This window comes from Xyrauchen texanus, chromosome 30 (genome assembly GCF_025860055.1).
Source record: "Xyrauchen texanus isolate HMW12.3.18 chromosome 30, RBS_HiC_50CHRs, whole genome shotgun sequence".
Classification (NCBI taxonomy): domain Eukaryota; kingdom Metazoa; phylum Chordata; class Actinopteri; order Cypriniformes; family Catostomidae; genus Xyrauchen; species Xyrauchen texanus.
The window spans coordinates 14,378,224-14,392,848 of record NC_068305.1 but is presented as its reverse complement, the minus strand read 5'-3'; the positions used below and the strand labels follow the sequence as shown (position 1 = coordinate 14,392,848).

Genomic DNA, 14,625 nt, shown 5'->3' with positions numbered 1-14,625 from the left:
ATCAAACATTGTGATTTCTGGATTTTTTTTTTTAGATTATGTCTCTCACAGTGGACATGCACCTACGATGACAATTTTAGACCCCTCCATGTTTTCTAAGTGGGAGAACTTGCAAAATAGCAGGGTGTTCAAATACTTATTTTCCTCACTGTATGTTGAAGTTTAGTTTAGCCCCTGTTTCCTGTTTGGTTTTTGTAGTCCTTTGTAGTTTGTTATTATGATTGGTGTTCCCTTGATTATTTCTCCTTCCCTGATTATTTCTTCCAGGTGTCCCTCATTCTCTTGTTTGTTCCTTGATGTATTTAAACCCTGGTTCTTTGTTCAGTCTTTGTCGATCGTTGTTGATGTTTCTTGTCGTGCTCAAGGTTACCATTTATGTTTCTACCCTGTCCTTCATGGATGTCTTCCCCAACCTGTGTAACCCCTGTATGTTCTTCCGAGTTTTAGTTTCGTTTTCCCATTGTGGACCTTTTATTTTGTTCCAGTGTTTGTGTTCCCTCTACTTTCTTCAATAAATCGCATTTGGATTCAAACCCCCACGTCTGCCTTCTCCTGAGTCTTTACAACTTCTCTACACAACGATTGTTAATTATAAACAAGCTCTCAAATGGGCGAGAGTTCGCAGCAAAAGCACAATAATTGAAATGATAATGTACGTAATTAACAGCGTATGAAATGTTAAGCACAAACATTTCATACGTGTGTTCGGTGGCTCGGAGATATATGTGGATTTACTTGTAATCTGATTATCTGACGTAACACATTTATTTCAGCTTTCATTATTGGATATTTTCCAGTTTTGAGCTTAGATACTTATTTTAATTTAGATTTTTCACTGTTTGAGTAGTAGTTTGAGTCCATTCTTTTCCACTTTTGAAAAGCAACACTCAAGAGGATATAGCGCACAAGTAGAATGGACTACTTTTTATATGTTTTTGTGTTGTTGCTTTTGTTTTTTACTCTTTTTAGAGCTTGACAGTCTCTGATCAGTTTCTTATTTTGCTTTGTGGAAAAGAGCAGCATGAACCTACTTCAGAAGAATGACTTCTTTGTGGAACTTATTAAGGTTTTCCAATAGCTCTACATCATCTGGTCATAAAAGCCCTTTTTGGTTCTAATTGGAACCTTTTTTTGCAATGATGTGAAGTTAAGAATAGAGAGGTTAGTGATCAAGTACACAAGCCATTGGGTTCACTGTGCTTACTGTGGTTTTCTCAGGGTAGACCCCGGCCCGCAGCAGAGAGGCTTTCCAGCTGTCCACCTCCTCCTGCGTGTCACAGGCCAACTCCAGATGCCTGTAGTCCTTATACACGTTCCTACGGCGAAAGTAATCATTCATTAGCCAGTTCCCATGGCAGCACGTACAATCTCACACAAACAAATACTCATTCTCTCGCAAACATCGTCCATTCAAAACCACAGACCACCCCTCCTGTCCCCTTTGACAAGAATATTGATTCAGTCATGTTTATTTCGATCCCTCTCTTGTATTCTTCCCCCCTCTTTTCATCAATCACTCTTGTTTTTCATCATTCATCACTTCTAATGTTATTTCTAAAAGGGATAGTTCACCCTTAAATAAAAATTCTGTCATTATTGACTCAGCCTCATGTTGATATAAATGCACGTGTCTTTCTTTTCTTCCTGTAGAACACAGAAGGAGGTGTTAGGCAGAATGTTACCCTCAGTCACCATTCACTTTCAATGTATGAGAAAAAGATGCAATGAAAGTGAATGGTGATTGAGGCTAACATTCTGCCTAAAATGTCCTTTTTGCTTTATAGCAGAAAGAAAGTTGTTGAAACAAAATTGGAATAAGTAAATTATGACATATTGTTTCTTTTTCTATATCATTCTTTCTGGATAATCTATCCCTTTTTTCTTTTCGATACATTTTATGAAGGTTTTGCTGTTCTGTCTAACCTTTTTTTTATTCGGCTTTCCCATCCACACCTTTTTAACCCAGTCACTCTCTACCAGTCTCCCTCTCTTTTTCCCCTCGTTCACACCAGCCCAGCCCCGAAAGAGGCAGGAATCTGGAGCCCGTCTCTCTCCATCTGTTTTACATTCCCCCTAATTATTCTGTTGTTCCTCTTCTCTTTTTTTTTCTCTCCCTCTTTTTTGTGGCTATTGAATCTCTTTGTTGTGCCTGTGGGGTAAGAGGCTTAAAGTATAATGTTCAATGTGTATTTGATTTAGTCTGTGGCTGATAAGAATAAGGCTGTAAGAACGTAACCTGAGATTGGGGTCAAGTCGGACACACGCACACAAACGCCCATGTGTGTGGACACAGGCAACTCACACACACTGAAACAACAAACCAAACCAACCGCATTCTCACATGTTTGGATCCCATTCAAAACTCAGGTACAAAATGCTGTTTTTGCAAGCACAGTTATGACTCTATGACGATACTAATTGGCTATTACTGTAAATGAGAAATCCTCCGAAAACCCCCTGTGTATTTTTGCTATAACCGCTTACATTATGACTTAATCTGGCATTTAAGTGTTTAACTGTTTATGTCAAGAGATGAACTGATCGGGGCAGATTTAGGCATGGGCAACATGGGCAGCTGCCAAGGGCGGCATCTTGCCAAGGGCAGCACGAGGCACCCATACAAAAAAGTGGGTGCCCTGAATTCCACCAGCCATCTCATTGCAGTCTCTCCTAATAAGGTGTAATACATGGAATACTTTTTTGTGGTAAAGTAATTCATAATTCATTGGTAGTTTGTGACATTTATGACAGGACAACCGCAATGGTCATGAATACCCTGAACTTTATTTTCCGTTTCAAACCACAGAGTATGGCACTGACTTTACCAAAGGATTCAGATTCTGTATGCACAAAATCAACAAAACAATCTGTGCTTAACCAAAATTTGTTTTTATTTCACTTAGTTTCTTGGACTTATTATAGAGTTTTCCTCGAACTAAACCTTAGATCATGTGCTAAAGTCTTGGATGCATGTTAAAGGAATGCTACAGGCTTAATACAAGTTAAGCAACATCTGTGACATGCTGGTGATTACCTCAAAAGTAATTTCAACTCATCCATCAGTTTTTAAAAACAAACAAAAACTGTGTTTATATTTCTCTTAAAATAAAAGTATATTGGGCAAGGAATACCAGCATAGTAACCATTAAAATAAAGGTTTTGAAAGTACAGCAACAAGACAGAAACAAAATACACGTTAACATGAAATGATTGTGATAAAATCACTTACTAACCAAGTCTGTGTAACATATCAAATTTGTCAACTCCAGTCATGTTCATGTAAAACCAGTAAACATAATGCATGCAAATATACAAAATAAATAAATAAATATTTTAAAAGTACTGTTTACATGGAGAAAACCCCACAAAAATTAACACACAAACGAAGTCCAAACAAAATTATTAGCTTCACATTTCTGCTTTAACACTCTCCAGAATGCCTTACCACATACACTTCCATTGATAGAGCACTATTGTAAACACGTCGATTTCTGTTTGTTTTTACAAATTGAGGAATGAATCAAAATTACTTTATGTTAATCAACAGCACGTTACAGATGTTGTTGACAGAGTTTAACCCAGAACATTCCTTTAATTATGGTCCTGAACGAGACAAGAATAGCACAGAACTATATGGCGTTACAACGAAACCTGAACATAAAGCACAAAGACCCAAAAGTGCAAGCATTGACGCATAAACGCATCGAGGCGGATGAGAACATGCTCTATGCTTTTCTCATGAGCCATTTTCGTATGTTTGTGTGTGTGTGTATGTGTGTGTGTGTGTGTGTGTGTTTTGTGGGGGCATGTTTAGGCGGTTTACGAGGAAAAAATTTTAGGTTACAAACTGGTAATTACAAGGGTATTATGCTATAAATGTGGTTTATGAGGACATTTCTAGTGTCCCCATAATTTAAATAGCTTAAAAAACATTAAACGATGTTTTGTTGAAAATTTAAAAATGCAGAAAGTTTTCTGTGAGGGTTAGGTTTAGAGGTTGTGTTAGGTTTAGGGGACAGAATCTACAGATTGTACAGTATAAAAATCATTATGTCTATGGATAGTCCTCATAATGATAGGTAGACCAACATGTGTGTGTGTGAGCGTGCGTGCGTGCGTGCGTGCATGTGTTTTCCTCGTCCTCATGACAGACTAATGTCACCTCTGTGGCAAAATGACTTCTGCCACCTGACATCACTGCTTGTTCTGACACTTATTGGTGGTTGTGGAAGGCACAGTGTGAAACATCAGATCATTAGAGTCTGTGTTTGCAGAGTGAGAGAGACAGCGCGAAAGGGGATTTTTCAGAGTGCTGGGTAGTGTTTTGCTTGTGAGTGGGAATGAGTATGGGGTGTGTGAGTGCTTGAATATCTTTATACTGAGTGCTTAGAGTGATGAATATTTGTGTGTGTGTGTGGGTGTGTACCATGCAAGAGCATCTGATTGATTGTGGGGCAGCCTAGGGTGTGTTTACAATAGTCTGCCATGCCTCCCTCTGTGTCAAAGCCATATGTGTGTGTGTTTGTAAGACAGAGTTTGTGACAGTGTGTGTGCGTTCACCGCAGCAAACCGACATCTCTACAATTAAGCAGCTAATCAATCCCAGACACACCCGTACTCTGAAACGAAAGAGGCTGCACTTTTAAGGAAAGAATGTCAAAGACAGAGAGAAAAAGAGAGAAAGAAAGAGAGAGAGAGAGAGAGAGAGAGAGAGAGAGAGAGAGAGACACGCCACTGGCCAGGAATGTGTCAAAATGTGTCCTACTGCGCCCCCTGTTCCTGCCTCACTCTCTGTGAAGTATTACTGTGGAGCTAGAGTGTTTATGTTAGAAAATATTTGTTTGGCCCAATGGAAAAGCGGCTATAGTGGCCTGGGGCATCAGTAATCTATGACTTAAATTTGGGTAACAAAGTTATCGCATGGCTTCGGAGGACTTGAAATATAGCTCACAGGTTGTATGGACAAATTATTTGATAATTTTATGGAACTTGACAGTGGTGGTCACTATTAACAGCCATTGTATGGTTGAGAGCTTAACAGCTATGTAAGGATTCTTCATTCTTCAAATTAAGAATCAAATTTCTTCTTTTTCACACCACAGAAAAAATAACAGCATATGGGTTTGGAAGAACAAGAGGTATGTCAATAATGACATAATTTTTGGGTGTATTTTATCTTTATTATACAGTTGTGTGGGCTTTGGGTCCATTGAGTTTTCCCAAGCCACAGAAATAGTAACCAATTAAATTGCTAGTAAGGACAATGTGAGGGAAAGAGAAAAAGCGAGAGAGAGATAGATAGATAGAGATAGAGATTGGTAATGGTTTACTTCACAAACTCTGACAAATAGGCATTGGTGTAAAAACATTTGATATTATACAACCCACATCCGCAAAGAGTCAATGTGCAGTAAAAATGGGAAATCAGAGAAGTTCATGCTTCCAGCAGGGCCGTGGAATGAGACAAGTATGCACTCCGAGTAGAAAACCATATTTAGTCTTGAGTCTTGAAATGTCCCGTTCATACAACAGCTTACAGTAGCAGTTTGAATGCTGTCTGTATGAACTAACAAACAAAGTCACAACTCTGCTGTGATCTTTGGATGATACAGACAATTTCTCAGTCTCCGTGAGTAAACAAAACCCACATGAATCACACGAGGTACATGCATGTACAGTTCAGCGTGTCTCTCACTGTACATGGCGTAACTAACAACTAGTTGTCCAGTACGTTCCGTTCACACAGCACAGGTTTGTCGAGAATGCGGTTCTGAGACCTTAAAATTTGCGGGTGTCAGTTCGGATATAGAATGTGCTTGTCACTCTCATAAATAACTGAACCATGTGTGAACATAATCGTATTAAGCACTCAAAACAGCTCTGACAACTGTATCCTGCTGCTGTGTGAACATAGCCATAAAGTCCTGAATCACCTTCAATTCAGTGAAGACTTGAAAACAAATGAGAAATGTTATTTTTAATTCTAAAACTTTTCCTTTTATCTGGATTAACCGTGCATGTATATGTAGTAATTAAAAATAGTTGTTAAAAAAAAGTCTTCACCATGTTACATCCACACAACATAGAAAAAGGCTAATAAATGTGTGATGCAGTTCTAATAAAAAGAGAGAAGACTAACCCTCACAGAAAAATTGTTTGTGTTGATGTGTGACTGACCTCTGCTCTGTGTTATAGATGGCAAAGGAATGTTTGCTGAACATGAAGCTCTTTTCTATGTCTCGCACCTTCAGGTTGTCCAGAGGAAGCATGTATTTCTTCTCCTTTTCCTGTGGGGTGATATTTAGTGCAGAAATCAAACTACAAGTGTAGACTACTAATAGTCTTCTTTTTTCTTAATAAAGAATTGTGATGCAGAGATGGAAATACATTGATGAAACTATGTGAAAAAAAAACAGATAGGTAAAAAAAAAAAAAGAGTTGCAAATAAAATCAGAAAAAGACACTTCCAGCATTTTAATTTGTATAACTGCTAACATAACAAATGAAACAAATATAGTTTACTAAAGTATAGTTCATAAAAAATTATATTGATTATATCAATCCATTAAATCATGTGCTATAGTGCAAAACATTTGAGTGTTTGAGAAATATACAGTACGGTCCAAACATGAGACCACAGGCTCTATTTTACTAAGCATGCAAAGAGCAACGCTACACGCAAAGACCATGTGCTACTTCTTATCCAATTTTCATGACAGCACTAATTCTAAGTGCAATTTTTGTGTGGGTGGGAGTTTTTCGCTACCTGTGGTTGTATGTGCACAAACTATGGGTGTAATGAAGAGGTGCACATTTTCCTGAGAAATAGGAAACTGAGCTAAGACATTTCAAAAGCACGTCTGTTTTCAGCACAAAGTCCCTACATTTGCAGTTTGGAGATTCCATACTAACTAATTAACTTCATGTCCAAACTAGGAAAATATTTTGGAACATCAAATTATGTCCCTGACAATCACCATTTTATGAAACAAAAATGTATGAGATTTGTGTAAAACTATAAATAGGTCATGGTTTATTTTTTTATTACTATGTTGTAAAGGGATTAAAGGGAAAGGAGAAGGCGAGAACCGGCATGGCCCCGCCTTGCGCCCCATCTGCCGGCAGGTCATCCTCGTCAATCTGGAGGGGAGGGGACAAAGGGAGGGAAACAAAAATAAATATGGCACCTACATGCCATAACGGCGATCATTCCAAATTCACCAAAAATTTAAAAGAGAGGGAAAAGGCCAATATGGAGTGGGAGAGAGAAAGGACGCTGTAGCGTGGTCCTCAGCCACTCCTCCACCCTCGAATTGACGACAGCCAAGCCTCTCCAGGCAGTCCTTCGTACTCCAGCAGATGGCGCGGTTACTCCTTTGTGGTAGATGGTAGCAGCAAGAAATACACAAAGGCGCATCCATACTCCTTCCAGGGTTTCGGCACCAGTGTAAAGGGATTAAAGGGAAAGGAGGAGGCAAGAACCGGCTTGACAATACAAATAATAGTTGAATATAAAACTGATCCAAAAAGACAAACACACACACAAGTGTCAGGTAGCTGCCCATAAATCTCTCTCTCTCTGTCGCACTGCCATCTCCAGTCGGCCCTTATCCCTCTCGGGCTAATCAGCCTGATTGGGGCCGGGTTTGTGGCCTACCCTCCACCCTGCCACATACGTTTATATTTACGATTGTATTTATGATCTTATTTGCATTGGTATTTTTCCATCTGTTGTCATAGAGTGATTTTTTAGTCACTGCAAAAGAGACTGGTGGAAGAAGTTGGAGAGGGTAAAATGTTTGGATTTGGTATGATTTTTATGACCTCTTCATTATTTCGATTATTTTTTGGCCAAAATGTTTGTTTCACCAAACCCACTTATGCCTAGACTTGGCGCATGCTTGCACGAAAATACCAAAACTTCATGGCCATGCCAAATGACTTTGCGCTATGATTTATGGCATAGCACTGCGCTAAGCTCTAGCACTTTTAAAATACATTTATATTTACATTTATTAATTTGGCAGACTCTTTTATCCAAAAGGGATTACAAAAGAGGAAAATATAAGCGAATAATCTTATGGAGACAGTAGTACCAAAAGTACCATATTACAAAGTTTCACTAGCATCAGAATAGTAGCATTCAAAACAGACTAACGTTTTTTTTTTTAGTGACTAGTTAAGTGCTCATGGAAAAGATGTGTTTTAGCCGTTTTTTTAAGACAGAGAGTGAGTCAGCTTCAGGGAAGTTGGGAAGGTCATTCCACCAACGTGGTATGATGAATCTGAAAGTCCGGGAAAGTCTTTGGTGCCTCTTTGTGTTTACATGATCAATGCCCCAAATTGTCTAATCTGATTAGTGAAGTCAAGTCAAAATGTATTTCTATAGCACATTTAAAAGCAATGAAGTAACCAAAGTGCTGTACAATCAAAAGTTGAGCATATAAAAAGAAAGCATTAAAAGAAAACATGCAGCGTACAATATATACACAGTAAATAAAATACAATCAGAAATCTTTGACATAAAATCCTTAAACTAATCTTAATCAAAAGCCAGAGAGAACCAATGAGATTTAAGAGCCGATTTAAAACTGTCTAGTGAAGGATTAAACCTCACATTTACGGGCAGACTGTTCCAAAGTTTAGGTGCTGCAGCAGAGACCACACTTAGTTTTACAGTGATAACGTGGGACAGTTAAGAGAAGCTGATTATTAGACCCAAGTGCTCTTTGGGGAGAGTAAGGAATCAGAAGGTCACTAATGTTTTTTGGTGGGACACCAGATAAAGCCTTGTACACAAAAACAGCCATTTTAAAATCAATTCTAAACTTTACAGGAAGCCAATGTAAAGTCGCTAAAATTGGAAACATCGGATCCCTCATTTTAGATCTGGTAAGAAGTCTCGCTGCAGCATTTTGGACATTTTGCAGGCGAGAGATCACAGTTTGAGGCAGGCCACAGTATAGGGAATTACAGTAGTCCAGACGTGATGTTATAAGAGCGTGGATTACAGTCTCCAAATCTTTCGGGGGTAGAAACTGTTTTAATTTCGCAACCGATCTCAGATGAAAGAAACTGCCCTTTACCCCGTACTGATTTGTTTCTCAAAATTTTGTGACGAATCAAATGTAACTCCAAGATATCTTTTATGAGGTTGAACACTGGCAGAAAGTGAACCTAAATTAAAAACACATGGAGACCCACAGGGTCCTAAAATCAGAATTTCGCTTTTGCTTTCGTTTAATTGCAAAAAATGATTAACCATCCAACATTTGATCTCCTCAAAACAGTCGTAAAGCACGTCCAAAGGATAACTACTGTCCGTTTTAACTGGTAGATAAAATTGTGTATCGTCAGCATAGCAGTAGATCTTATATTTCTCAAAAATGGCACCCAAGGGGAGCATATAAAGTGAAAAGAGAAGATTAGTGACATGGAAATACTGCAGAATGTTTAAATATTTTGAAGAACCTGAAATGTTTGGTGTATTTTCATGTTTAAATTAGATTTTGAATACCATATGTTTAATGTGGTCTCAGACTATTGAACCCCACTGTATATTTTTAAATCATTACTTTAAAGATTTTCACAAATGCTAAAAAAATCCAGGAATGTGAGATAGACAAATGGATCTTAAAAACCTAGTGAGCTGCCTAAAGACAGCATTTTTGGCCATCATTTTTGAGTGTATATACATTTGAACTTCTATGATTCCCAAAAATGCTGTCCAGGTTTTAAGACAGAGAATGAAAATCTTAAATAGCATTCAGTGTAATGTAAACAAATTGAATAATGAGTTTTTCAAAAATGGTGTGAACTGGGAAAGATGACTGGGAGGGAGAGAGATAGGAGTGTAGAAACAAAGACAGCAGTGGATAAGAGATCAAAATAATACAAATCGAATGTAGATCCATGTGATCATACTTAGAATGGCTTCAGGCCTAGGACACACACACACACAAATACACACAAAAAACATGCACACAAGAGATACCACAAGTTTTCACTCTTTGAGTGAGGTATTGAGAAAAGAGGAGGGAGAAAGAATGAAAGAGGAATTGAGAGAAAGTGAGTGAGAACCCACATGTGGAAGTCATTATTTGGACCAAGGCTCTAAAACACAACATTTCTACTGGAAAAAAAAGAAGAAAAAGAAAAAGAGCTCCCCCACTCTCTGTCTGTGCAGGAGGGGTTGGGGTCTCAGGAAACGGCTAGCATTACATTGCAAATAACGGAACGGAGATGTGGGAAAGAAAGAGAGCAACAACGGATAAAAATGTGAAGGAAACACTCTTTGGTTCATGAAAGAGTAAAAATGAAAAACAGCAGTCTGATGGTGCTATCAGTGATTGTGTTTTAACAACGTGATCGCAGCATGTAGACATTTTTTGGAAAGTCAATGTGAGTATTTTGTAAAATCAACTAGGCAATCTAGGCAACAACATTAAAAAAACACACACACACACAATAACTACAAAAAAAGCCCTATTGTTGAAATCAGAAGTTTACATACACTTTAGGCCAAATACATTTAAACTCAGTTTTTCACAATTCCTGACATTTAATCTTAGAAAAAAAAATCCTATCTTAGGTCAGTTAGGATCACTACTTTATTTTAAGAATGTGAAATGCCAGAATAATATTAGAGAGAATTATTTATTTCAGCTTTTATTTATTTCATCATGTTCCCAGTGGGTCAGAAGTTTACATACACTTTGTTAATATTTGGTAGCGTTGCCTTTAAATTATTTAACTTGAGCCAAACATTTTGGGAAGCCTTCAACAAGCTTCTCACAATAAGTTGCTGGAATTTTGGCCCATTCCTCCAGACAGAACTGTTGTAACTGAGTCAGGTTTGTAGGTCTCCTTGATCGCACACACTTTTTCAGTTCTGCCCACAAATCTTCTATCGGATTGAGGTCGGGGCTTTGTGATGGCCACTCCAATACAATGATTTTGTTGAGCCATTTTGCCACAACTTTGGAGGTATGCTTGGGGTCATTGCCCATTAGCAATCATATGTTGATTTCAATATATCCACATAATTTTCCTTCCTCATGATGCCATCTATTTTGTGAAGTGCACCAGTCCCTCCTGCAGCAAAGCACCCCCACAACATGATAATACCACCCCCATGCTTCACAGTTGGGTTGGTGTTCTTCGGCTTGCAAGCCTCACCCTTTATCCTCCAAACATAATGATGGTCATTATGGCCAAACAGTTAAATTTTTTGTTTCATTAGACCAGAGGACATTTCTCCAAAAAGTAAGATCTTTGTCCCCATGTGCACTCGCAAACCGTATTCTGACTTTTTCATGCCGGTTTTGGATCAGTGGCTTCTTCCTTGCTGAGCAGCAATTCGGGTTATTTCAATATAGGACTCGTTTTACTATGGATATAGATCCTTTGCTGTTGTTCTGGGATTGATTTGCACTTTTTGCACCAAACTACGTTCATCTCTAGGAGACAGAATGTGTCTCTTTCCTGAGTGGTATGATGGCTGCGTGGTCCCATGGTGTTTATACTTGCATACTATTGTTTGTACAGATGAACGTGGCATCTTCAGGCATTTGGAAATTGCTCCTAAGGATAAACCAGATTTGTGGAGGTCCTCAATTTTTTTCTGAGGTTTTGATTTTCCCACGATGTCAAGCAAAGAGGCACTGCGTTTGAGGGTAGCCTTAAAATACATCCACAGGTACACCTCTAATTCGGTACACCTCCAATCTGAAGCTAACTGGCTAACTGTCTAAAGGCTTGACATCATTTTCTGTCATTTTTAAAGGCACAGTTAACTTAGTGTATGTAAAATGACCCACCGGAATTGTGATATAGTCAATTAAAAGTGAAACAATCTGTCTGTAAACAATTGTTGGAAAAATTACTTGTGTCATGCACAAAGTAGATGTCCTAAACGACTTGCCAAAACTAGAGTTTGCTAATATTAAATCTGTAGAGTGGTTAAAAAATGTGTTTTAATGACTTCAAACTAAGTGCATGTAAACTTCTGACTTCAACTGTATCATAAAAATAGTTCATATGATTAGTGTGCTATGTTCAAAGTCTTTAAAAGTAATCATTCACTGAAAATTTTCCCACACTTCATCGCTCTCAAAAATAATTTGCTATCAAGTTTTTTTAAATGTCGCAACTGGTTATGTGACAAGTGAGAACCACTGGCATTTGGCATCCATAGGAGCCATTTTAAAGCGAGAATAAGTGTGAATAATTTTTAAATAACAATGGACAAGGGGAAGATTATGAATCAATAATGCTCTGTTCCTCACACAAAGCTATCATATGGCTTTGTAAGACTTGGAATATATTGCATGAATCACATGGACAACTTTTAGTACTACTTTTAATACTACTGTATTTTTTATTTATTTATTTAGTCCATTTTGCAGCTTTCCATTTGTATGGAAAAGAGCTGCTTGTACATTCTGCCTAAGATCTCCTTTTGTGTTCCATGGAAGGAATAAAAATAACACCGGGCTGGAACGGCATGGGGGTGAAAAAATTATGACTAAATGTTAATTTAGGGGTAGACTGTTTTTTTAAACTATCACATTATCTCTCCTTCCCTCTCTTGTCCTACTTCACTCTCTGCACCCCACCTTTTTAGCTCCCCTCAAAAACTTTCTCCCTTTTTTCATTCCAGAGGGGCCCACTTCCTGCCTGAGTTTTTAGAGGTTGAAAAAAACGTAGAAATGGCAGGCTGGCGTTAAGAATAAAACATCTGGTACTGCTTTAGTGAGAGAGAGAGAGAGAGAGAGAGAGAGAGCGAGAGAGAGAGAGAAAGGGGAAAGAGAGATGAGGAAAGGATTTCCAGAGGTTGGCTGGGAGTACCGAGAGGACGGAGGGCAAAAGACAGGAGTGGATAGGAGCGAGTCAGGCCAAAAGATTGGAAAGAGAGGAGTTGAGAAACAACACACTCCAAAGTTGATTCCCGAAGGGTCCCATCAACCCTTATATGGCTAGTGGGGTCCCTCCCTCTCTTTCGCTGACTCCTTTTTCCTTCTTTTTTGCTATGCCTTCCATAAACGTCCTGCCAGATAGCCGGCTGTGGGAGCAAAAGTGCCACGTCAAGGCTGGATACTGCACGCCGACGCAGAAAAACAGCAATGCTGCTACTTGGGACATGAACGGGTAAACGGGCGTCTGGAATCGGTCTCTCTCCGTCTTCTACCTTCCCTTTATCTCGACTGAGAATGAGAGAGAAGCAATGGAGACTATTTCGGTCCTGTTTATTTTGTATCTTCTACTGCCTCCTGTTAAGGTCATGGGCCAGCTGGGTTGGACTGAGCAATTGAAATAGATAAAGAGAAATTAAAGGGGAAAAGAGAGAGAGAGGGTCAGAGAGGGCTGGAACTATCTCCTGCTCCGTCATCCCAGTGTTCAGACTACCTGTTCAGGATCTTGCTGGTGTACAGTAGTCTGCACATTGGTTAGACTGTGCATGGACTCACATCACTAGAACAGATTTAAATTCTCAAACACAAGCAAAACACACACTATGATTTTGCAGGTGAAAAGTCAGGCTCTGCTATGTTGGCTTGTTGTATACAGCGGTTAATCACAGCTTCGTTACTTCCGCTGTCTCGCTTTGTCATTTTCCTCTGCCACCTCTGTTGGTGATATTGCATGTCTATGTGGACTGAGAGGTGAATGCTGTTAGCAGTAATGACAAAAATGACAGTTGTTGCTTTTCAGGTTGACTAGGATTCAGGTTGATTGTGCAGGTTTGGACCAAAAAGATGGCATGTACTGCACATCGGCTTCAAAATATTTAGCCAAGACTTCCATTATTCATTACCGGTGTGTATATATAAATGTGAATGTACCTGGCCGAACCATGCACACATGGTTAATGCTCCTTGCGGAACTCCAGGTGTGAGGCTAGTTGTCTTAGTTTTATTTCGAACATTTGCTTGCGTCGTAAAGAGACTTCAGTTGCTCCCAAAAAAAATAGATTTTTCAGCATAATCATAGAGTTGCATGTATGCGTGTTAACTCTTGCGCCGTTAGAGGTGAAAAGAGAGTGATTATGCAGATGGAAAACACGAGTGGAGGGGTGCAGGAGTCAACTGATTTCCCTCATGCAGCTCAGCTCAGAAGGAGAGACGGAAGATTGCAGGAATGCATGTCTGTTTAGTGTTGGGCGCTGATTAACCCAAACCAGCAGTCCCAGCCCACGAATGTCAATACTGCTGGGACAGATGTACTGAAAGGAAGGAACTAGGAGGATGTTTGATGACATTTTGTATAAAAGTATGATCAAAGTTTTATTTAATTTTTGTATTATTTAATTTAATTTCAAGAATATTCATGTGAATGCATGTTTGCATGCAGAATGTGTGAGAATTGCAATGTGATCTGCTGCAAGGGGTGAGGGGCTGTATCTCTCTTTCTTCTCCTCTCTCTTTCTCTCTCAGGAGGCTCTAAGAGGCTGGATGATGTTTGGACAAAGTCTTACAATTTTCCACCCAGGAATGTGTATGGCCCCAGAGAGACTGCCAACCACAGAGAAAAAATGAAATAAAGAGAAAGACAAAGAAAGAGATGGAGAGACAGAAAACAGATATAAGGGAGAAAGAGTCATAAAGTGTTCTATAAAGGCAAATA

General features: G+C 38.9%; 1 protein-coding gene across 2 annotated transcripts in view; it reads right to left on the bottom strand.

Annotated features, from left to right (window-relative positions):
• Positions 1 to 14,625, bottom strand: part of LOC127624041 (dynamin-3-like) — a 69,385-nt gene that overhangs the window by 29,173 nt on the left and 25,587 nt on the right. For both annotated transcript variants that reach the window (XM_052098652.1, XM_052098653.1), the window contains 2 exons: positions 6,178 to 6,287; positions 1,205 to 1,316 (listed from right to left, as the gene is read on the bottom strand). In XM_052098652.1, the coding sequence (XP_051954612.1) occupies positions 1,205 to 1,316; positions 6,178 to 6,287 (222 nt within the window). The remainder of the gene's footprint in view (positions 1 to 1,204; positions 1,317 to 6,177; positions 6,288 to 14,625) is intronic.